General features: G+C 43.6%; 1 protein-coding gene across 1 annotated transcript in view; it reads left to right on the forward strand.

Moving 5' to 3' along the window:
- Positions 1-25,039, forward strand: part of CCDC7 (coiled-coil domain containing 7) — a 360,733-nt gene continuing 335,694 nt past the window's right edge. The window contains exons 1-3 of the mRNA XM_084859830.1: positions 1-165; positions 7,793-7,854; positions 21,055-21,293. Of these exons, the coding sequence (XP_084715956.1) occupies positions 21,072-21,293 (222 nt within the window). The 5' untranslated portion in view covers positions 1-165; positions 7,793-7,854; positions 21,055-21,071. The remainder of the gene's footprint in view (positions 166-7,792; positions 7,855-21,054; positions 21,294-25,039) is intronic.

The raw sequence follows: 25,039 nt of genomic DNA on the forward strand, positions 1-25,039 counted from the left end.
GCGCGATTCGTTCCCCAGAAAAAAGAGCAGCAAGACGCCGCAAGCGCGCCGGCTGGAGGGAGCAGAGAGCGGCCGTGTGGGGGAGGATGAGGCGGCCGCGTACTTGAACCTCCTTTCGAAAGCACTGACCGCAGAGGGGGAAGGGCAGCGTCGGTCTTCGCCTAAGTGGGTCTCTGAAAGTGAAATGAATTTTATTAGGGAACCGATATTGTGCTGCTGGTTTTTTATCGTATAATTGGGGCGTCGTCAGGAAGCAATGCTGAAGTCGCGTTCTGTGGAAAAAAAGTGGGGAGGGACGTCAGAAAAGTCTCCTGTACGCCACTGCTCCAGCAAACTCCCTCCGTTCTCACAGTTCGTCGACATAGACCCTCATTATCCCACAAAGCCTCCTATGTATTTTATATTTATGTATTTCACTATTATGTCTTTATTCCAACCTTACCTCAAAACGTTCAAGTAAGGATACATGGTGCCCCCCCCCCCTTTAACCTCCAAAGAACCCTGTGAGGTAGGTTAGGCAGAGAGTTTAAGAACCTAAGAAGAGCTATGCTGGATCAGACCAAGGGTCCAACTAGTTCAGCATTCTGCTCACACAGTGGCCAACCAGCTGCTCACGAGAAACCCACAAGCAGGACATGAGCCCAACTGCACCCTCCCACCCACGTTCCCCAGCAACTGGTATACATAGGCTTACTGCCCCTGGTCCTGGAGGTAGTACATTGCCATCAGGACTAGTAGCCATTGATAGCCTTTTCCTCCAGGAATTTGTCCGACCCCCTTTTAAAGCCATCCAAAGTTGTGGCCATCATTACATCCTGTGGTAGTGAATGACATAGTTTAACTATGCGCTGTGTGAAGAAGTACTTCCGTTTATCTGTCCTGAAGCTCCCATCAATCAGTGTCATAGGATGAACCCCGGTTCTAGTATTTTGAGAGAGGGAGGAAAATGCCTCCCTATCCACATTTTCCACACCATGCATAATTTTGTAGGCCTCTGTCATGTCCCCCCCTACACTCCTTTTTTCCAAGCTAAACAATCCCAGCTGTTGTAACCTTCCCTCATAGGGGAGATGCTCTGGCTCCTTGATGATTTTAGTTGCCCTTTTCTGCACTTTTTCCAGCTCTACAATATACTTTTTTTAGGTGTGGTGACCAGAACTATACACAGTATTCCAAGTGTAATCGCATCATAGATTTGTATAGGGTCTGTATGATCTTGGCAGTTTTATTCTCAATTCCTTTTCTAATTATGCCTAATGTGGAGTTTGCCTTTTTTACAGCGGCTGCACACTTGGTTGGCATCTTCACTGAGCTGTCCACCATAACCCCAAGATCTCTTTTCTGGTCAGTCACCACTAGCTCAGATCCCATCAGGCTATACTTGAATTTGGGATTTTTTGCCCCAGCATGCATCACTTTACACTTGCTCACATTGAACTGCATTTGCCATTTAGATGCCCATTCTCCCAGTTTGGGTAGATCCTTTTTGAGCTCTTGACAATCTCTTTTTGTTTTAACCACCCTAAATAATTTGGTGTCATCCGCAAATTTGGCCATTTTACTCCTCACTCCTAATTTCAGATCATTTATGCACAGGTTGAAAAGCATTGGTCCTAATACAGATCCCTGTGGGACCCCACTATTTACTTCCCTCCGTTGGGAGAATTTGCCATTTATTCCTACTCTCTGCTTTCTGCTCTTTAACCAGTTACTGATCCATAAGAGGACCTGTCCTCTTATTCCATGACTGCTAAGTTTTATCAGGAGTCTTTGCTGAGAGGCTTTGTAAAAAGCCTTTTGGAAATCCAAGTAAACTATGCTGGATAATCCTTGTTTACATGTTTATTGACACTCTCAAAGGACACTAAAAGGTTAGTGAGACAGGATTTACCTTTGTGGAAGCTGTGTTGATTCTTTTTCAGCAGAGCTTGTCCTTCTATATACTTACTAATTTTATCTTTAATAATGTCTTAAACCAATTTCCCTGGAACAGATGTTAAGCTAACTGGCCTGTAATTTCCATTATCCCCCTGGATCCCTTTTTGAAAATTGGTGTTACATTGACCATCTTCTAGTCCTCTGTAGAAGCTGATCTTAGGGACATGTTGCATAGTTTGGTTAGAAGATCAGCAATTTCATATTTGAGTTCTTTGAGAACTCTAGGATGGATACCATCTAGGCCTGGCGATTTATTTGCTTTCAGTTTATTAATAAGGTTGAGGACTTCATCTTTCATCACCACTATTTGCCTCAGTTCCTTAGACTTCCTTCATGAAAACATCCATTCAGGCATAGGTATCTGTCCTATATCTTTTGCAATGAAGACGGATAAAAATATTTCATTCAGCCTCTCTGCAGTCTCCTTGCTCTCCTTCAGTACTCCTTTAACTCCATTGTCATCCAATGGTCCAACTGCCTCCCTAGCTGGTTTTCTGCTTCTGATTAGGGATGGGGGAGAATCCTGCCACGGACTCCAACCCTTCTTTAGAATCTGGCCGCCCGGAGTCCATGGCGGAACGGAAGACTTACCCCCGCCTCCAGGAGGAATCCTCTTCAGCCGGATCCTCTGGCTCTGGATTGCCAGCGATACAGCTGCCATGCCGTATCCCTGGTTGAAGGAAAGTGACTGTGGACGCAAATGGCGCAGCTATTTGCGTAGCCTATCGCGTTAATAAAAAGCACAGACGCAAATGGTGTCCAGGACGCCACTTGTGGCCATAAAGGCCTTAGTTTAAGGTAAATGCAGCCATTTACAGCTGCATATACCTTAAACTAATGCCTTTGCAGCTGCAAATGGCATCCTGGATGCCATTGTGCTCCCTTTTGTTTTCCTCACTTCGGAAAGAGTCCCATTTTTTGAAAGAAGCTCTGTTTTCTCTAATAGCTCCCTTAACACTGCTCGATAACCATGCTGGCGACCTCTCGGACTTGGTGCTACCTTTCCTAACCTGTGGTATACATTTTAGCTGGACTTCTATTATTGTGGTTTTGAATAAACTCTAAGCATTTTGAAGGGATTTAATCCTTTTGACTCCCCCTTTTAGCTTCCATTTCACCAGTTCCCTCATTTTAGAGAAGTTTCCTCTTTTGAAGTCAAATGTGACTGTGTTGGACTTCCAGGGCAATTTTCCACTTAAATATATTAAATCTGATTGCACTGTGATTACTGTTTCCAACTGGTTCAACAACATTTACGCCTCATACTAGGTCCTGGGTGACACCACTTAGGATTAAATCCAAGGTCGCCTCCCCTCTGGTCAGTTCCATTACCAACTGTTCTAGGGCACAATCATTGAGGGCATCTAGAAACTGAACATCTTTCTCATAGCTAGAACATGCATTTATCTAATCAATGTGGGGGTAATTGAAGTTGCCCATTATTACAACACTTCCTTGTTTGTAGGCCTCCCTGATTTCATTTTCCATCTCATTCTCTAGGCCACTCAGAGCATTCTGGTCTTGGGGATGATAGCACATTTCTAGCACTAAATTAGTTTTGGAGCCTGGTATTGTCACCCACAGTGCTTCTGTGGAAGACCCCACCCCCTTTTAGGTGTTCTAGTCTGCTTGACACTATGCCCTCTTTGATGTACAGGGAAACACCTTCCCCAGTACGCCCCTCGCTGTCCTTCCTATAGAGTTTATATCCAGAGATGACTGTATCTCCACTCCACCAGGTTTCTGTAATGCCCACTATATCCAGGTTTTCCTTTAAAATCAAGCACTCCAACCTTCCCATTTTGGCTCCGAGGCTTCTAGTATTTGCATAAAAACACCTATGTGTGGTGTTCCTCCCCAGATGCCTCTGGCGTGTGCATCTTTTGCTATGGGACGTTGGCCCCTTTGATGGGCTATTATGTTCTGCCACGTACTCCTGACCTATTTCCTCCCCTTCTCCATTTGGACAATCAAAAACATTTTCATCTTCACCCCTTTGGGATGATTTAACCCGAACTAGATACTTCCCAGCTCCTGTTGGCTTTCCCCTAGAGTTTAATTTAAAAGCTGCTCTGCCACCCTTTTTATGTTTAGTGCCAGCAGTCTGGTTCACTTTGGTTCAAGTGGAGTCTGTCCCTCTTGTACAGGCCCGGCTTATCCCAAAACATTCCCCATTGCCTAACAAATCTGAATCCCTCATCCCTGCACCACCATCTCGTCCACGCATTGGGACTCCTCCGCTTCGCCTGTTGAGCTGGCCCTGTGCGTGGAGTTTGTGTCTGGCCCAAAGTCACCCCGCAAAGATTTTGTCCAAGTGGAGAACTGAACCTGGTTCTAAGCTCAACATGATCTGCCTACTAATTAATTAAAATAATTTGTGTCCTGCTCTTCAATTTAAAAAATCCACTAGATGATACTACTAGCTCTCATTTTTCCCCATTCTAAATGGTTGAAATGCCTCTTCTAAGGCTTAGTTACCAGCAGTAAGAGCTTTAAGCTACAATATGTTGATATTTTGGTCCTGCTCTGTTTTGTGCTTTTCCCCACCCACAACTGGGATGCTGCCCCAAAGAGCTTATCCAAAATTGAATTTGGCCCAGTGAAAACCAATGAAAAGAATGTATTTAGCTTGTTTTGTATCTTCTTATTCTCCTTTAGTACTCGTTTAACTTTGCTGTCATCCAGTGGTCCAATTGCCTTCCTAGCCAGCTTCCTGCTTCTGCTGTATTTAAAGAATTCTGTATTCTTGGCCTTGATGTTATTAGCAATATGCTCAAAATACTTTTTTGCATTGCTTACTGGGGCTGTTCACATATAACAGCAGCACATCTTTGGTTAATTAACCCACAGTTTGCTCTGGTACATGCTGGGTGTGTTCCACAGCCTTTTTGAAGATTCATCCCCGATCAGGCTGATTGGGGGTTGCTTCGTGACATCCAAACCTGGACATGAGAGGTTAATCATGGGTTAAACAACCTACAATTAACCTAACTACTAATTGTACGTTAACCTATGGGTTGTTTAACCCACAATTAACCTCTCATTTCCAGGTTCAGACGTCACGTAGCAGGTTAATATTCAAAATCCTTGCGGAATGTGCCCAGCACACATCACAGGAAATCATGGGTAAATTAAAATGAAGATACTTGACCCATGATTTGCTGCTGTTACATGCCATTACATGTCTGCTTGGATTTCTTCTGTGCAAGTTTGTGTTTGTTTTTGCTGTCTGCATTTGGGTTAGACTTCTATTTCAGGAAGGAAGTCTGAGGAACAGAGGGAAGTAGTGGTGACAAGAGATGAAGTCCTAGACCTTATTGACAAATTGAAAGCAAATAAATCATTGGGTCCGGATGGTATTCATCATTAAAGAACCCAAATGTGAAATTGCTGATTTAACAAAAATATGTAACACATCTGTATGATTAGCCTCTGTACCAGAGGACTAGAGAGTGCCCAATGTAACACCAGTTTTTAAAAGGCAATCTAAGGCTGGTTAGTTTAATGTAGAAAGCATTTTTAATGATAAAATCATCAAGCAAATAGAAAGGCAAATCCTGCTGAAAAAATTCATGACTTCTACAAAGGTAGAAAAAACCTATTGTTGCTCCATCCACTCTTGATGGCAGGCTTTTGGATGGGTAGAGGGCTTCAGTCTCGGAGCCTTCTGTCTAAAGAGTGCCAGTCCCATATTATTATTATTATTATTATTATTATTAAATTTGTGCATCGTTTTCCACCACAAAAAAGTCTTTGCTTCTTTAGCATTGCAGTCTAAATATTTCTAACTTTGGAAGAAGTTGGCGAGCTACTGGGGGGAAATACCACCCCCTGCTATTGTTAGGGCTCTAATTTAAACATATGGAAACCTGTGACAAGGAACCGTGTTTGGATTAGAAATATTAAAGGGTGTAACTTGAGGTCTTAGTAAAATTTATCAAATATTTTTTAAATATGTAAGATGGAATCATCATTTTAAAGAGAAATGGAAGAGAGAGATAGCTCAAGCTATTTGACAGAAAGAATGGGTGTGGATTTGGAAAAAAGGTTCCATCTAAACTGATTTCAGTTGACCTAAAGCAGGGATGCAAAAGGTATGGGCCATGGGGTACATGCACCCTGCTAGACCCTGCTATATCTGTAGTGATGGTGGCACTGACTATCCCTGATCTCCGATGAGGAATTGGAGATAAGCAAGAGATTTCCTTGATAGCCTTAGCAAGGGAATCCCTTTCCTTATCTCTGACCTCTGATAAGAGTTTGGTGACAAGCAAGAAATTCCCCTTCTGGAAACCGCAGGAGTCAGGGTCACAGGGGTGGAGAGGAGGCTGCTTTACCCATCATTAGTGTGGGATAAAGCAGCAATGTGGTTGGGGTCACTGTTGGGGAGAGGAAGCTACTGCTGATGGCGGCGGTAAAGCAGCAGTCCAGTCAGGGTCACTGGAATGGTGAGGAGGCTGCAGTGATTCCAAGCCTGTGTGTATGTGTCTCTCCCCACCCTGGTATATGTGTGTCTCTCCCCCCACCCATGTATGTGTATGTGTATCTCCCCCTCCACACCCTGACCCTCTCACAACATCAGATTTGTCTCTTGGGGTCAAAAAGGTACTCCTGACCTAAAGGAAATTTTTTGCAAAGTTCAGTATCAATAGTATCTTACTCCTTATAGGATATTTGTATGTGTTGGTGATATTCTTCATCATCTGCTAATTTGTTTCATAGATTTTGGACATATCCTGTTATTACTCAGTTTTGGAGAGGGTTATTAGGGTAACTGAAGAAATTATAGGCTACTCTTTACCAGTAGATCCCAAAATGGTAATACTATGTAATGTGAAGAATATAGTGCTAGAATCTGACTTAGAGTTAGTACTTGTTTTTTTAACAGTGGCTAAGATATGTATAGCCAGTAATGAGGAAAAAAGTAATACTCCTCTCATTTGGGGATGGCTTTTAAAGATATGGCATATTGTGGTCATGTTTAAGATTGCTTAGTGTTTGAGAAACCAAAGGGGTGGAATACTGAGGGAATTATGAGAAAAGGGATTTCATTTGTAGCATATTGAAATAATATATTTCAGAATGCCATTCAGCTGCTTGTATTTTTTTCTTTTTTGTAGTTATGACAAAACTACATGAATAATTAAGGGTGCAATTCTATCTGGATGCCTGTCAGCCTCTGAACTCAGAAGCTGGTGGGCATCCTTATGCAGAGCGGGAGAAGAGCAGAGATTATCTTCGCCTCTGTGCTTCCCCCTCTCTTCATTTTTACTAGACAGGTGTTTTTGCCTGTCTAGCTAGGGCTTTGTAAAGTGGGAGGGAAGGAGGCTGGGGATAGCTTGTATCCCCACTTCCCCAGTCCCCTCCCCTCCCATAGAACCGCCCCCTTTCCCTTCCTTCCAAGGTTGCCTTTGTGACCTCTGAGAGGCAGCCGGTGCGGTTCTCTTTGTACAGGCTGAAAGGGGAAGGGGGTGGGGAACTCAGACTCCTGGATCTGAGGTCAGAGACATTGCTCCGACTTTGGATCCAGGAATCCGAAAAACCCTATAGTCCCCCAGACGCTGTCTAGGGCCTATATGATTGCTCTCTTGTAGTATGAAGATTTTTAGAAACTATGTAGATTAAACTTGTATGATTTGTGTATTTTCATGTTTCATATGTTCATATTTCATATATTTGTAAAAATAGTTTTTAAATCTATGGAAAATATTTTGAAAGCAATTCCTTTTTTAAAAAAGAAAAAGATGTGCAGTCTTTACTTCCCCAAACCAACCTGCCAGTTCTTCCTTTCCCCCCAGTCACCCATCTCAGAAGCCAGATATACTGTTTTAATCCTGTATGTATTATCGTTTAGGTTTGGGAACAGTAAATCACCTGAGAAGCTACTGAAAGACTGAACAAAACCTCCTGATGCAGGTACATTAATTCAAATGGAGTATTATGGTGCATACAAACACATAACGTGAACCAAAAGGCCACTGTGGAAGCATACTTCAGGCACAATCCTATGGGGATGGCTGTAAGCCTTGGAATTCAGAGGCTTATGGCCATTCACTGCAGAGCAGGAGGCACAGTGGAGGCAATCTTTGCCTCCATGCTCCTTCTGCTCTGCATTTCAGCTAGATGGGCATTTCCCCCTGCTTTTCATCCTCTCCAAGGTTGCCTTTGCGAGCTCGGAGAGGCAGCCAGCCTCTCCCTGTACCTCTTGCAAGGGGGAGGGGGAGAAGTGGGAGCTTGGACTCCTGGGTCCAAGGTCGGAACACTGACTCTGACCTCGGATCCAGGACTCTGAACTATCCTATGGCCCCCCAGATGCTGTCCAGGGGTCATAGGATTGCTCTCTTACAGTGTTTTGTTCAAATGTACAATCTTCTCTCTAGGATCAAGCGTAAAGGAAACTAATTCTGTGTGTTTGCAGCAGAACCCAGTGCATACTGTTGATTAGCTGGGTACTATGATAGCATAATATTCCTCACCTATGCATTTCCCCACTATTTTAGAATTGTGTGTTGTTTTAATAAGGGGATGAATATATGCTTACTTAAGTAAACATACATGCTACATTTCAAACAATGTTAAAAATTTTTTTTAAGCAAATAGCTCATCTGAACCATGAAGAGAAGGGCAAAATGTGATTGAATTTGCATTTGAATTGGTGATATGTACGTATATATGTCATTTGCCGTGCAAAGATAGGAGGAAGCTGAGTTCATCCCAACAGGAGATGAGAGATAGAATGCTCTGTAAATCCTACTTCAGCAACAATAGGATATAAAGTTGTTTACATTTAAGAGCAGGTGATGTGGTTTTCATAGTTAGAAATATGTTTATAATAATAGAGGTAGATGAAAACACTTTCATCTATATCGGAAAGATATAGAGGGATTTTTTGACAATTAAAATGAGTTACGAGTTACTTTGTTTAAAATGTAAAATGCCATGCCTTACTTTATAAAAGCAAGTGTTGATCCGTTTCCTGGCAGACTTTTTTTTAAAGTATTATTAAAAGTAAACATATGTTACAGTAAAAGCAAAACATCAGAAAAAGATTTCAGTAAGATTTGTTCAGACAGAATTGGGAACTGGTATATCAGTATTGTCTTGGATATATTAAAAGGAATTTATCCAGGACTTCTTTAGATGATCCAGAGGTCCTTATGGAGAGTCTGTTATGTTTGCAAAGGTAATACAATTGTGCCAAATAGTTTCAAAGGTGTCAGTTTCATTTATTCCTCTTGTTGCTCTCATTTCCTGACAGACTTGAAGATCACTCGTGCACACAGCACGTTGTTCAAATGCCCATGATATCCTGACATAGGGCTAGATCCAGAACATGCTTTCCAGGAGAGGAAGGCTAGGGATGTGTGTACTCATCCCCATCCAGGTTCTCTGGATTCCCGCCCAGCCCCTGCTCGCTGTTCCCCGGACCACACTCGAGCTCCTCCCACGCTCGGCAAGCAGCCCACACTCACCCCAGCTGCCCCATCAAGCTTCTCAGTCGCCATTTTTTTGAAAAATAAAATGGTGATCGCAAAAATGCATGTTTTTGTATGCCCCAAAATGTGCATTTTGCAAATGTGCCTATTCTCATGTGTGAAATGCTCATTTTTGTGAAGCTGCATATTTGTATGTGTGCAAAAATGCATTTTTTAAAATGCTCACTTTCATGCATACGCGAACATGCACATTTGCAAAAATGTGCATTTTCATGCCTGTGCAAATATGCGCATTTTTTGTGATAGCCATTTTATTTTTCAAAAACTGGTGTCCGTGAAGCCACCAGGGTGAGTGCAAGCCATTCGCTGAGCGTGGGCAAGGGGCGAGCAGGGGCTCAGCGAGCGGGCTCGGGGGTGCGGGCAGGGGCGGTTCTGCCAGATCCCTGGACTGAATCGGGTGCCTGCACCATCCCTAGAAGGAACCTTCCTTGAGAGGAATGGCTTTGGTTGAGAAAAGTGCCTCCACTCAGTTTTCGGGGATTTCCCCTTCACCACATTTCTCCTGGCACTTTGGGTAGCATACTGAGGGGATTGGACGGGCTGCTGTGGGAAGGAGGGGCAGGAAAGGCCACTTCCGCCAGTGCAGTTGATTCAGCATAAACCTGAATCTAGCTAGTTTTTACTTTGATTTTATACTGTAGTTTTAAACGTTTTATGCTATAGTTCATAATACTGTATTTTATGGTTTTTACTTTTGTGAACGCCCAGAGAGCTTCAGCTATTGGGTGGTATAGAAATGTAATGATATAAATAAATAAAACTCCATAGACAAAGATTCTCATTGGTATAAAGTGATCTCTAAGCACCAAGTTAAAAAAGTCTTGCTTCTCTGTGCTATCATAAATAATATGCCATTTTCAGCCAGAAGATTCATGAATGGGCCAACATAGGCCCACTGTGACATTACAATATATAAGCCAAGGGTGCAGAACCTCTTTCAACCCGAGGGCAAAATTCTGTTTTGGAGAAACTTTTGCAGGCTGCATTCCAGTGTGGGAGGGGGCTGAATGCAAAGGAGCCAGGGCCAAAAATACTGGCATATTTTAACTTAAAGTTCTTACTTCCAGTAACTAAGCCTTAGGAGAGGCATGTTAACCTTTTGGAAAGGTTAGAAAACTGCACAAAAGCCAGGAAGCAAACAATTGGTGGTCGGGGAAAAGGGGGTGGGGCCAGGGAAGAGGGGCGTTGTTTTCTGGGGAACCCAGTGAGCTGGACTGGGACCCTAGGAGGGCTGGATTTTGCCGCTGGACATGAGGTTTTGCAAGCCTGATATAAGCAACTGGAGTTGAGATCAGAGCAAGTAGAGAGAACAGAAGAAGAGAAAGCTACTAGGTGCAGGGGAGTGCAGTCCATCACAAAGGAGTGACAGCACCCATGACACACTGTATTGATAAGTCCTTAACTTACTATTGTCTTAACTGTAGTTAAATATTTCCAGATAATTGGAAATATGTTGAATGTTAAAAACGCAATGTTACAGAGTGAATGTGCCCTATATGTTCAGTAACAAGTAATTTGTATCCATATTGAAAATTCGTCACAGAGTACATTGATATATCCCCTTGTGCTTGTCACTAAGACAACAAAGTGTTTTCATTGAGTTACATTTATTGTAAGGGAGTGTACTAATGTATTTAATTCATTATTCAGATGAAATAAAGTCTGATGCTTGGGGTGGATAACAAACAACTTACATAACATACATATGTATATAAATCTGTGGGGAATTAAATTATTAATATGAACACCACTTTAGCTTGTTAGCTGCAAGAATTAGAGAACTATTCTCAATGTAAAGCCTTCTCCAATCAAGCGAGAAGAAACAGGTCAGATTGGCTAAAAGCCGCACTTTGGAAAAGGGCGCTGGAGTAGGTAGAGTAGCCAAAAGATATGGTAAACCTACCAGTTTCACCCTCACACAATCCACCTGCTATGGAGGACCCTACTCCAGTGTTGGGATCATCATTCCCTCAGTGCCATACTTTGCCAAGTATCCAAGATTGCCTTCCCATGCCGGATAGATAGTTGGCACTTACACTAGCAAAAAAACTAACAGAAATTAATTTTTCTAAGCAGGCTGTTCTATCTTCTTCCCACTCTAAAGAGTTGTGTGATTCTGCTCGGAATCAAGCATTGGGACCTTCGGGTCTGTCCAACTCTGTGCGAGTGTCTTGTGACCAGGATCAGTCCATACAGGCGATGTTAGCCAGCATTCCAACTTGAGATGAAGAGCCGACCATACTGCTTGCCTTGTTACAGATTTCTCAGGATCGACAGCAACCACCAATACCAGCCATGTCTCCTACTGCTCCACCAGTGCCTTCCACTCGGATGCAGTCGCCTGTACCAACAATAGTACCTGCTGCTCCACAAATGCTATTTTTACCCATTCCAACAATGCAGTCAATGCAAAGGGGAGAACCCATTCTGATTATGTCTACATCAGAGGGTGAGATACGCAACCGATCTCCAACGGAGCCGACTACTCGACCATCTTATCTTTATGGCCTAGAAGGTCACGTTGCAGGCCATGAGTGGTGCCAGTGCTCGCCAGAGTCTGTGTGCCTCCAGTACTTGAGATCATGCCCCTAGGTTTTGCGAGCGAAGCTGGTACCGGGAATGATCCAGATCCCCATTTTCAGACTGGGGCAGACGTTCCACAAGGGACATGAAGTACAAAAGACCCCAGAATTGGGTTGACTACTGTAATGAGCCATATGGCCAGTACTGCCACTGCCATCCTGAGCCTTCCTATTGGAGAGATAGCCGGTACCATCAACACCCATCAGCAATGTTATTGAGGTCTCCAAACCAACTGGTCACTACGTGCCCTCCAGCACCACTAGAACTGCCTGTACAACAGAAAGAGATTCAACCTGCTTTACAACCTGCTGAGCAACCACAGACAACCCAGCAACAGAATGTACTGCCAGTGTTGCTACAACCACAGACTGTACAGTTACAGACTGCCCTGCCAGCTACAGACTGCTCCACCGTCTGCACTGCCTTTTGGTGCACTGCTCAGTCACTCAACACGGAGGTGAGGGAGAAGCACCTACCACATAAGTCCCTTCAGGGGAGTCATCAATGTGTGGAACAGAAGGTTACCAGTCAGATACTATGTCTTAGTCATCATGCCCTTTCTCTATCTCTTCACCAGACACAATTGTTGACCCCAATGAAGCCATATCACTGTCAGAAGTTCTGGGACAATTCTCTAACCAGATTCTTAGAATGGCACAGGCTGTGGGCCTAGAGACTCAGCAAGTGGCTTCCACGGTGCAAAACCCCATTTTTGACTTCGTGAACGTGGAGTCTTTCAGACCTGTGGCCATTGCTCTACTCCCTGCATTAGTTGTTGTTGTTGTTGTTCAGTCGTTAAGTCATGTCCGACTCTTCGTGACCCCATGGACCATAGCATGCCAGGCCTTCCTGTCCTGCGCTCTCTCCCGGAGTGTGCTCAAGTCCATATTCATTGCATCAGTGATGCTATCTCGCCATCTCATCCTCTGCCATCCCCTTCTCCTTTTGCCTTCAGTCTTTCCCAGCATCAGGGTCTTTTCTAGTTTTCTCTTCGCATTAGGTGGCCAAAATATTTGAGCTTCACCTTCAGTATCTGTCCTTCCAATGAGCACTCAGGGTTGATTTCCTTTAGTATGGACTGATTTGACCTCCTTGCAGTCCAGGGGACTCGTAAGAGTCTTCTCCAGCACCACAGTTCGAAAGCATCAATTCTTCGGCGCTCAGCCTTCCTTATAGTCCAGCTCTCACAGCCATACATTACTACTGGGAAAACCATAGCTTTGATTATATGAACTTTTGTCGGCAAGGTGATGTCTCTGCTTCTTACTATGCTGTCTAGGTGTGCCATAGCTTTCCTTCCAAGGAGCAAGCGTCTTTTAATCTCATGGCTACAGTCACTGTCTGCGGTGATCTTGGAGCCCAAGAAAGTAAAATCTGTCACTGCTTCCATTTCTTCCCCTTCTATATGCCAGGAAGTGATGGGGCCAGATGCCATGATCTTCGTTTTTTTAATGTTGAGTTTCAAACCAGCTTTTGCACTCTCCACTTTCACCCTCAGCAAGAGGCTCTTTAGATCCTCTTCGCTTTCTGCCATTAGGGTGGTATCGTCTGCATATCTGAGGTTGTTGATAATTCTCCCGGCAATCTTAATTCCGACCTGTGATTCATCCAACCCAGCGTTTCTCATGATGTACTCTGCATAGAAATTAAATACGCAGGGCGACAATATACAGCCTTGTTGTACTCCTTTCCCAATTTTGAACCAATCGGTTGTTCCATGTCCGGTTCTTACTGTTGCTTCTTGATCCTCATACAGGTTTCTCAGGAGACAGGTAAGGTGGTCTGGTACTCCCATCTCTTTAAGAATTTGCCACAGTTTGTTGTGATCCACACAATCAAAGGCTTTAGCGTAGTCAGTGAAGCAGACGTTTTTCTGGAATTCTCTTGCTTTCTCCATGATGCAGCGAATGTTGGTGATTTGATCTCTAGTTCCTCTGCCTCTTCGAAACCCCGCTTGTACTTCCGGTAGTTCTCGGTTCACATGCTGCTGAAACCTAGCTTGTAGGATTTTGAGCATAACCTTAACCTTGCTGGCATGTGAAATGAGTGCAATTGTACGGTAGTTTGAACACTCTTTGTCGTTGCCCTTCTTTGGAATTGGAATGTAAACTGACCTTTTCCAGTCTTGTGGCCACTGTTGAGTGTTCCAAATTTGTTGGCATATTGAGAGCAGCACTTTAACAGCATCATCTTTTAGGATTTTTACTAGCTCAGCTGGAATACTGTCATCTCTGCTAACTTTGTTGTTAGTAATGCTTCCTAAGACCCACTTGACTTCACTCTCGAGGATGTCCGGCTCAAGTTCAGTGACCGCACTATCACGGCTATTAGGGACATTCAGATCTTTCCTGTATCATTCTTCTGTGTATTCTTTCCACCTCCTCTTAATCTCATCTGCTTCTGTTAGGTCCCTGCCTTCTTTGTAGGGATGTCAGAGAATTTCGCCACGAATCTCAGGGAGGCCGAATGCCAGCGCATTCGGCCCCCTGAAATTGGTGGTGAAACGGTCGGCCACCCCCCCGGGACGGGACTTACCTTGGGCGAATCTTCCTGGCGGTTCGGTGGCGGTGGCTGCTGCGGCGGCCGTTCTTCTGACCGGTTGCCGCCGCCGCCGCCATTTCCAGTAAAAAACAAAACAAAACAAAAAAAGTGATAGGCTACGTAAAGATTTACGTAGCCTATCACGGGTAGATTTTAAAAAAATACCGTGATAGGCTACATAAATGTTTATGTAGGCTATCACGGCTGAGTAAAAACAAAAACAAAAAACCGCACGTACGCAAATGGCGGCGTCTATGGGCGCCGCCATTTGCGTTCCTTATTTTGGCACGTCTAGTCTACGTAAACATTTAGGTAGACTACGGCGAAAATAAGGGGAACGCAAATAGCATAGCGTCTACGCTATTTGTGTTCCCCTCATTTTCGCTGTAGTCTACGTAAATGTTCACGTAGACTAGACGTGCCAAAATAAGGAACGCAAATGGCGGCGTCCATGGGCGCCGCCATTTACGTACGCGTGGGGTTTTTTTTTGGTTTTTTTACTCAGCCGTGATAGGCTACGTAAACATTTACGTAGCCTATCACGGCTGACTGCAGGGACGCAAACGGTGGCGGCTACGGCCGCCACCATTTGCAGACCCAGCCGGCCAGGATTCAGGGGGGGAGGAACGGAGCGCCTCCCCTCCGGCCAGAATTTTTTTGGGGGGAGGGACGGAGCGCCTCCCCACCCAGCCAGAATTTCGGGGGGGAAGGATGGAGCGCCTCCCCCTGGCCAGAATTTCGGGGGGAGGGATGGGGCGCCTCCCCCCCACCTCGAATCACATTTCGTTAAAAGGTAAGTGACTTTCGTACATCCCTACTTCTTTGTCCTTTTTCATGCCCGTCTTTGCACAAAAGGTTCCCTTGAGATCTCCGATTTTCTGGAAAAGATCTCTAGTCTTTCCCATTCTATTGTTTTTCTCGATTTCTTTGCATTGTTCATTTAAGAAGGCCTTCTTGTCTCTCTTTGCTATTCTCTGGACTCTGCATTCAGTTGAATACATTTTCCCCTTTCTCCCTTGCTTTTTGATTCGCTTCTTTCCTCAGCTACTTGTAAAGCCTCATCAGACAGCCACTTGGCTTTCTTGCATTTCTTTTTCTTTGGGATGGATTTTGTTGCTGCCTCCTGAACAATGTTACGGACCTCCGTCCATAGTTCCTCAGGCACTCTGTCTATCAGGTCTAATCCCTGAAATCTATTCCTCACCTCCACTGTATATTCATATGATTTAGGTCATACCGGAATGGTTTAGTGGTCTTCCCTATGTTCTTCAATTTAAGCTGAAATTTTGCAAGAAGCAGCTCATGATCTGAGCCACAGTCAGCTCCAGGTCTTGTTTTGACTGACTGTATAGAGCTTCTCCATCTTTGGCTGCAAAGGACATAATCAATCTGATTTCGATATTGACCATCTGGTGATGTCCATGTGTAGAGTCGTCTCTTGTGCTGTTGGAAAAGAGTGTTTGCTATGATCAGCGTGTTTTCTTGGCAAAACTCTATTAGGCTTTGTCCTGCTTCATTTTGTACACCAAGGCCATGCTTGCCTGTTATCCCGGTGATTTCTTGACTTCCTACTTTAGCATTCCAATCCCCTATGATGAAGAGGACATCTTTTCTTGGTGTTAGTTCTAGAAGGTGTTGTAGGTCTTCATAGAACCGATCAACCTCAGCTTCTTCGGCCTCAGTGGTTGGGGCATAGACTTGAATTACTGTGATGTTGAATGGTTTGCCTTGGATTCGTACTGAGATCATTCTGTCGTTTTTGAGATTGTACCCCAATACTGCTTTTCCCACCCTTTTGTTGACTATGAGTGCTACTCCATTTCTTCTAAGGGATTCTTGCCCACAGTAGTAGATATAATGGTCAACTGAATTAAATTCGCCCATGCTTGTCCATTTTAGTTCGCTGATTCCCAAGATGTTGATGTTCAATCTTGCCATCTCATGTTTGACCACCTCCAGCTTACCTTGATTCTTTGATCTTACATTCCAGGTTCCTAAACAATATTGTTCTTTACAGCATCGGACTTCCTTTTCACCACCAGACACATCCACAGCTGAGTGTCCTTTCGGCTTTGGCCCAGCCGCTTCACTCTTCCTGGCGCTACTTGGAAATTCCCTCTGCTCTTCCCCAGTAGCATATTGGACACCTTCCGACCTGAGGGGTTCATTTTTCAGCGTCATCTCTTTTAGCCTTGTGATACGTTCCATGGGGTTTTCTTGGCAAGAATACTGGAGTGGGTTGCCATTTCCTTCTCCAGTGGACCACATTTTGTCAGAACTCTCCGCCATGACCTGTCCGTCTTGGGTGGCCCTGCACGGCATAGCTTATGGCTTTACTGAGTTATGCAAGCTCCTTCGTCACAACAAGGCAGTGATCCATGAAGGGGCCCTGCATTAGAGGAAACCATTAAACAATCCTAGAAAGCCCCCTCCATTGTGTCACCTATATTTAGTCTGGAGGGTATGTACTGCCTGCAAGAGGCAAATATTGAGTACCTATTCAAACATCCAGCCCAAAATTTGATGGTCATTGAAAGCTGTACAGGGCAGGGCCCGTAGGGCACATTCCTCTCCAACTGACAAGGAGGGCAGACACCTGGACTTACTTGGGAGGAGACTATATTCCTCTGCACCAATGGGCCTTAAAATCTCGAACCGCCAGGCAACAATGTCTGGGTACCAGTTATTGCTTTGGGACAGAGTGGGCCATCTTCTTGAGCATCTTCCAGATGACAAGAAGGAGCTTGGTTGCCTTTTCCAATTGGAGGCTCCGAAGCTGTCAGGACATAAAATAAATACATCCTGCCACCAAGTTGATTGCAACTCAAAGGTGCTAGTGGGATCCGTAGCCCTACGTCGCCATGCTTGGTTGAGGTTATCCGGTCTTCCGCAGGACACCAGAAACCATATCGAAGACCTACCCTTTGATGGACAATGGATGTTTAACACAAAAACCGACGATGCACTCGACTCAGTACAGAAGGCCCATAGCACAGTGTGTCGTATGGCGTTTATGTCTCATTGACTTCCCAGGCAACAGTGCTGGTTTCAGTCATCTGCCACTCAGTATCAACCTCATCAGCAATCTACAGCACAACAGCGTCAGCAACAGCGGGCACAGGCGACTCAGTCAGAGAAATCATTTCTGTCTTCAGAGTTCCACAACTATTGAAGGGAACCTGAAAGCAGGAGCAAGCAGCGTCTTTGACTCGCTCCCTGCTATTCCCCCTTCACCTTGTAGCCCAAATGCCCATTTTTTGGAATGCGCCTGTCTGCTTACCATCCAGCATGGTGCAACATCACACTGGATTCCTGGGTCCTTGCCAAAGTCTGGAGGGGCTACCAGATCGAGTTCAATACCTTCCCTGCAGTCAGTAATGTGTTGGTGACTGCTCTATCCCCGGTCCTCCATACTGAAGTGTAGACCCTCCTCCAGAAGGGGGCAATCAAGCCTTTCCCACGAACTCAACTTTGGGTAGGGATGTCAGAGAATTCTGCAACGGATCTCAGTGAGGCTGAATGCCAGTGCATTCGGCCCCCCGAAATCTGTCACGGAACGAAGCCCCCGCCCCCTCACCCCACGAAAGGCACACGGGACGAAGTCCCTGCCGCCCCCACCCCACGAAAGACGCGTGAAATGGAGCACTTACCTGCTCCCGTTGGCGCTGCTTTGCGAATGGCGGCCATCCTGCAGCCGCCATTCGCTTCCTCCTCTCAATAGCCGTGATAGGCTACATAAATACTTACATAGCCTATCACGGCTAACGCAGGGACGCCATTTGCGTCCCTGCGGAGGCCGTGATAGGCTATGTAAGTATTTACGTAGCCTATCACGGCGGGGGGGACTCCAAACCAACTGGTCACTACGTGCCCTCCAGCACCACTAGAACTGCCTGTACAACAGAAAGAGATTCAACCTTTGATGCCTTATTTTTCAGTGGGCAGGGTTGCTTTTCTACCCTTTCCACTGATAACCAGGGTCCTAGCAAAGATTGCAGCGGATGGCACCAAGTACATCATCATGACACTGCGGTGGCTGCGCCAGCCTTGGTTCGCCCCACTACTCAAATTGGTGAAGGGTTGGTACCAGTGGCTTCCTTCGCACCCATCTCTCCTCACAAGAGATAAAGGCAGAATCCAACACCCGGATCTGATGACTCTCCACATGACAGCATGGAAGATCGGATCACAGATGATACTTTGGCTCTGGCACCTATCCGGAGGATCAGCAATGCCACCCATAAGCCGTCTCCCCAGCGTTCCTACTCAAGGAAATGGACTGCTTTTTTTTGCATTTGCTTGTGAGCAAGGTTTTTGCCCACATCAGTGCTCTTTGCACCAGATTCTCTCGTTTCTCCTGTCCATTTTTGAAAAGGGACTCAGACTGTCATCTCTAAGAGTTTACCTCTCCCCTGTGGTGTTGATCTATTCCCATATGGTTTCCCTGTAAAACCTGACCTATTCAGACCCCTGCTAAAGATCTTACCCCTCTGTAACACAACCTACAACAACGCCCAGTGATGTGAAGCCCTTGCCAGAACTGAGGCGTGCAGGGCATCAACAGGACCCATGCATGGCCTGAAACGGTACAGGAGCATTGTTGCTGGGGGGGAGTAGCTTCTTGATGTTTGCCTTTTATTTAATTTAGAAGCACTATATAAGCATTATTGTGTTTAAATGGCACAACAGGTTGAGTGGTTTCCACCTCTGAATAATTTTGAAATTAAATGTTTTAGGCTGCAGTATGCCTGATTAGACTCAATAGGGCTTACATCTGAGTAGCCACGTATGGGATTGCACTGTTAAAAGTTCATGAGGGTATGGTGTATAGGGATTCTGCTCATCTTTAGTGAGGTTTTCGGCAGTTTCTAGTTATTTCTCCTTGACATGCAACCACATTCCATACTTCACTTACTATCATAATTGACCTGGTTTGGAAAACATAATATTCCCATAAAAGGACTGCTGCCTTGAGGAAGGACATCTCAGTTTTCTACAACAAATGAGTATTAATCTGTCTGGTGCTTTACAGTTTGTACTACATTTATTTATTTACTTACTTACTTACAATTTTTATATACTGCTCCACATCAAAAGATTTCAGAGCAGTGAACAGCAAGAATAAGAGAATAACACACCATGTTAAAACAGTTAAAACATTAAAAAAAATTATAAAATCATCTGCTTTTTGTCTATTTATATATTGGTTTTAAAAATGTTTTTTTTGTAAACCTTGTTAATTTCAATTGAAGGGTGGGTTATAAAAACTACACATTTGTACACTATAAGGCTGCAATCATACACATTTACCTGGAAGTAAGTCCCACTGAACTCAGTAGACATTATAGGATGGCTCTGTGTATTTATAATCTGCGTTGCTTCCACAATAGCCATTTAGGATGAAATCCCATGTATATTTAAACAGAAATGACTGAGGAATGCTGGGAATTGTAGAACTTCTTTCTGTCTAAACATGCATAGGATTGCACTCTTAGTGTGAAATTGCCATCCCTTGTTCACTTAGTTTTTACACAGAAATGACAAGTTTCTGTCATAAAACACAATTGCAGTACCAATCTGTCCACTGTGGACTGTTAACCACAAATTTTCATGGTTGTTTTACCTTTAATTGGAAGTTTCCTCCTTTTATCTTCTGCCCTTGTAATTAGTTTCTTCCTTTTCACTCATGCGTCTATGGTATTCTTTAACTGGTCTTTGATCCTAGTTTTGGAGGGTGTTAATATGGCCTTTAATTAGTCTTGCTATGAGGGTAGGATTGGCTTAAATTACTGGTTTCCTCTGTAGAAGCAGAACAACTGCTCATTAATTTTTTAGAAGTTTTATTTGTTATTAGTGCAATTGCAAAATAAAAGCAAATGAGAAATTTGTTTTATTTTGTTCCCGCTGCAAAGAGGAAACCAGTAATTTAACCCTCCCCACCTTTTGGAGTACAGGAACTGACCATTAAGAGCCAATTGAAGAATGCCAGGCATCTACAAGTGAACAGGAAAGAACCAATTATAGGAGCGGAAGCTCCAAGGAGGTAGCGTCTAATAAAATGTGCAAGAATCCTGATAAGTGTCACTAGTGCTTTGCCTACCACAATTCTAATTAAAGGTAGAGTTGCAGGAGATCTTTACTTCCTTCTGAATAAACCATGAAAATCTGCATTGCTAGATAATGTACATGTGAAGTGTCATGTGGAACCATCATTTTAGTTCCGCTCCCTGCTAATTACAGAAAAGGAATGCCTTGTCAGCACTAAAGGGCACTGGTGTAAAAGCAACCCTGGAAAGTCCCCAGAGGGCTACTGATAAGGCAGGAAAGCTAAACATAGAGAAATTTGTAGAAGATGTAGTATCTAGGTGCTAAATGATAGGTATGAACTCTCTGTTTCATGCAAGGGCAACTTGATGGGGCAATATATTATTTTGATAATTTTTAAAGCTTTTAACAATTTGGAATATCAAAGGATTTTTTTTATCTCTTTGAAAAGATAACACAAGTGCAACAATGAAAGCAACAACACAGAAAATGGGTAACTTTTCACCTCCTGGTTCAAAGAAGAGAGGAAAATTTAAGAATTCTGAATATGAACCTGAGCCAATGATTTTAATACCTACAGTTCCCACAGAATCTGTTGCACAGTATTCTATAGCTCTTCCATCAACAAATAAAGATAAAATGCTTGATGAAATGGATATGCTTAAGAATATCACTGAGCATTTAAATGAGGTAAGATAATCATTTAACGTTTCCATCTTAAATCAGTCTTGACTTTTCAGTTCAGCTGTATATATCTGCTTTTTTTCTTATATCTTATGTTGCATCATCAGGTACTCTTTACCCTATAAGCACCTATCCATATTACACTCACTCTTTTCTTAAAGAACGTTAGTCCCAGAATTGAGTAGGTTGTTAGGTTATTACTAATATTTATACTTCTTGAATATTCATCTATATGGAGGTATCAAGCAGGGTTGGCCTTTGCTTCTTTTTATGTTATCTCTAGAGCTGCCAGCAAATACTGTCTGCAGCTATCAGGGGTTTACAAATGAATGTGGGACATCACATGATCGGTATGTTCACTGACAACATGCATTAATCCTCTCCAGTCTTCACGGTAATTCTAGAAATACAGAAAATGATAGTATGACAAAATAGTTGGTCTATTAAGTATTCTAAATCAGAATTCCTGTCTAAATGTTCCCCTTAATTGAAGAATTAAAAAGAATTAGCAGGAATCCCTATAAAGGCAGATAGTACCAAATAGCTAGGAGTTCAAATCGTGCACCCCTGCCCCGCAAGCTTGTTAAAAATAAATCTACCCCTGGTGATACAACAAATGAAATGCTAACTAAAAACTAGGTCCAAGTGCACTTCCTTAGCTAGGAAGAATAGGTATAACAATTATTGCCTCACCTAAAAATAATTTCTTCCTCCAAACCTAGTCAGTCATGATACCTCCCAAACTTATTGAGAAAGGGCAAATCATAATAAATCCTTTCATCCATGGAAAAAAACCTTGAATTTAAAGGCTTAGTTTCTGCTTTCTCTATACTGCTATCAGAAACACTGCAGAAAGTCTTCAGAGGATTATGGGCAAAATATCTAGGTTGTGAGATCCCTAAATCAATCTGGTTTGCTCTTTGTTTCAAGAAACCACTAAAGTCCATATCTGCCCTTGTAAAGGAAAATACACTTAAAATTGTACACAAATTATTCCAAATCCAAATTCCTGTTAGAATTCACTAAATATGCAAAAAAGACACATCACCACAGTGGTGGAGAGGCTGTTCAGAACAAACATCAAAGGTAGCTATGTCAGCCATAAGAAAAAAACCAAAATCCATACAGTGTAATACCTTTATTAGGCCAACTTCACATCTCTTCATCAGATAAGATGTTACAAAATGTAGGTGGGTGGGGGACAGGAGGGGGGATACAGCTGCCAGACCCAATATGGCTGCCAAAATAACTACATAGCAGTTAAAACAGATCATGTATCATGCTGTATTTGGTACAACAGGGATCACCAACCTTTTTGGGTTGGTGGGTGCATTTGGAATTGTCAAAGAGTGTTGTGGGTGCTCTCACAAAATGGCTTCCTTGGTGGATTGCCTATTCATAAAATAGCTGAGCGTGGCTGGTCACAAAAAATCATTTTCCAGAAGGTGTACTGGTGAGACTAAAATAAAAGTAACTTGCCCAACTACCAATATATGAGGTGGAGTCTGAGTTCTAAAACACAAAATCATTTTTTGAACCGCAGTAAAGATGTCCCCCTTCATGGATCACTGCCTTGTTGTGGCGAAGGGGCTTGCGTAACTCAGTGAAGCCATAAGCTATGCCGTGCATGGCCACCCAAGACGGACAGGTCATGGCAGAGAGCTCTGACAAAATGTGGTCCACTGGAGAAGGAAATGGCAACCCACTCCAGTATTCTTGCCAAGAAAACCCCATGGAACGTATCACAAGGCTAAAAGAGATGACGCCGGAAGATGAGCCCCTCAGGTCGGAAGGTGTCCAATATACTACTGGGGAAGAGCAGAGGGTATTTCCAAGTAGCGCCAGAAAGAGTGAAGCGGCTGGGCCAAAGCCGAAAGGACACTCAGCTGTGGATGTGTCTGGTGGTGAAAAGAAAATCCGATGCTGTAAAGAACAATATTGTTTAGGAACCTGGAATGTCAGATCAATGAATCAAGGTAAGCTGGAGGTGGTCAAACATGAGATGGCAAGATTGAACATCGACATCTTGGGAATCAGTGAACTAAAATGGACAGGCATGGGCGAATTTAATTCAGGTGACCATCATATCTACTATTGTGGGCAAGAATCCCTTAGAAGAAATGGAGTAGCACTCATAGTCAACAAAAGGGTGGGAAAAGCAGTACTGGGGTACAATCTTAAAAACGACAGAATGATCTCAGTACGAATCCAAGGCAAACCATTCAACATCACAGTAATTCAAGTCTATGCCCCAACCACTGAGGCCGAAGAAGCTGAGGCTGATCGGTTCTATGAAGACCTACAACACCTTCTAGAACTAACACCAAAAAAAGATGTCCTCTTCATCATAGGGGATTAGAATGCTAAAGTAGGAAGTCAAGAAATCACCGGGATAACAGGCAAGCATGGCCTTGGTGTACAAAATGAAGCAGGACAAAGGCTAACAGAGGTTTGCCAAGAGAACACGCTGATCATAGCAAACACTCTTTTCCAACAGCACAAGAGGCGACTCTACACATGGACATCACCAGATGGTCAATATCGAAATCAGATTATGTCCTTTGCAGCCAAAGATGGAGAAGCTCTATACAGTCAGTCAAAACAAGACCTGGAGCTGACTGTGGCTCAGATCATGAGCTTCTTGTTGCAAAATTTTGGCTTAAATTGAAGAACGTAGGGAAAACCACTAAACCATTTCGGTATGACCTAAATCATATCCCTTATGAATATACAGTGGAGGTGAGGAATAGATTTCAGGGATTAGACCTGATAGACAGAGTGCCTGAGGAACTATGGACGGAGGTCCATAACATTGTTCAGGAGGCAGCAACTCAATCCATCCCAAAGAAAAAGAAATGCAAGAAAGCCAAGTGGCTGTCTGATGAGGCTTTACAAGTAGCTGAGGAAAGAAGGGAAGCGAAAAGCAAGGGAGAAAGGGGAAGATATAGCCAACTGAATGCAGAGTTCCAGAACATAGCAAGGAGAGACAAGAAGGCCTTCTTAAATGAACAATGCAAAGAAATCGAGGAAAACAACAGAATGGGAAAGACTAGAGATCTCTTCAAGAAAATCGGAGATCTGAAGGGAACCTTTTGTGCAAAGACGGGCATGATAAAGGACAAAGAAGGCAGGGACCTAACAGATGCAGATGAGATTAAGAAGAGGTGGAAAGAATACACAGAAGAACGATACAGGAAAGCTCTGAATGTCCCTGATAGCCATGATAGTGCGGTCACTGAACTTGAGCCGGACATCCTAGAGAGTGAAGTCAAGTGGGCCTTAGAAAGCATTACTAACAACAAAGCTAGCGGAGATGACAGTATTCTAGCTGAGCTATTTAAAATCCTAAAAGATGATGCTGTTAAAGTGCTGCATTCAATATGCCAACAAATTTGGAACACTCAACAATGACCGCAAGACTGGAAAAGGTCAGTTTACATTCCAATTCCAAAGAAGGGCAATGCCAAAGAGTGTTCAAACTACCGTACAATTGCGCTCATTTCACATGCCTGCAAGGTGATGCTCAAAATCCTACAAGCTAGGCTTCAGCAGTATGCGAACCGAGAACTACCGGAAGTACAAGCTGGGTTTCGAAGAGGCAGAGGAACTAGAGATCAAATCGCCAACATTCGCTGCATCATGGAGAAAGCAAGAGAATTCCAGAAAAACGTCTATTTCTGCTTCATTGACTACGCTAAAGCCTTTGATTGTGTGGATTACAACAAACTGTGGCAAATTCTTAAAGTGATGGG

This window comes from Heloderma suspectum, chromosome 5, assembly GCF_057233095.1.
Source record: "Heloderma suspectum isolate Gila_16-S chromosome 5, 16-S_ref, whole genome shotgun sequence".
Taxonomy (NCBI): domain Eukaryota; kingdom Metazoa; phylum Chordata; class Lepidosauria; order Squamata; family Helodermatidae; genus Heloderma; species Heloderma suspectum.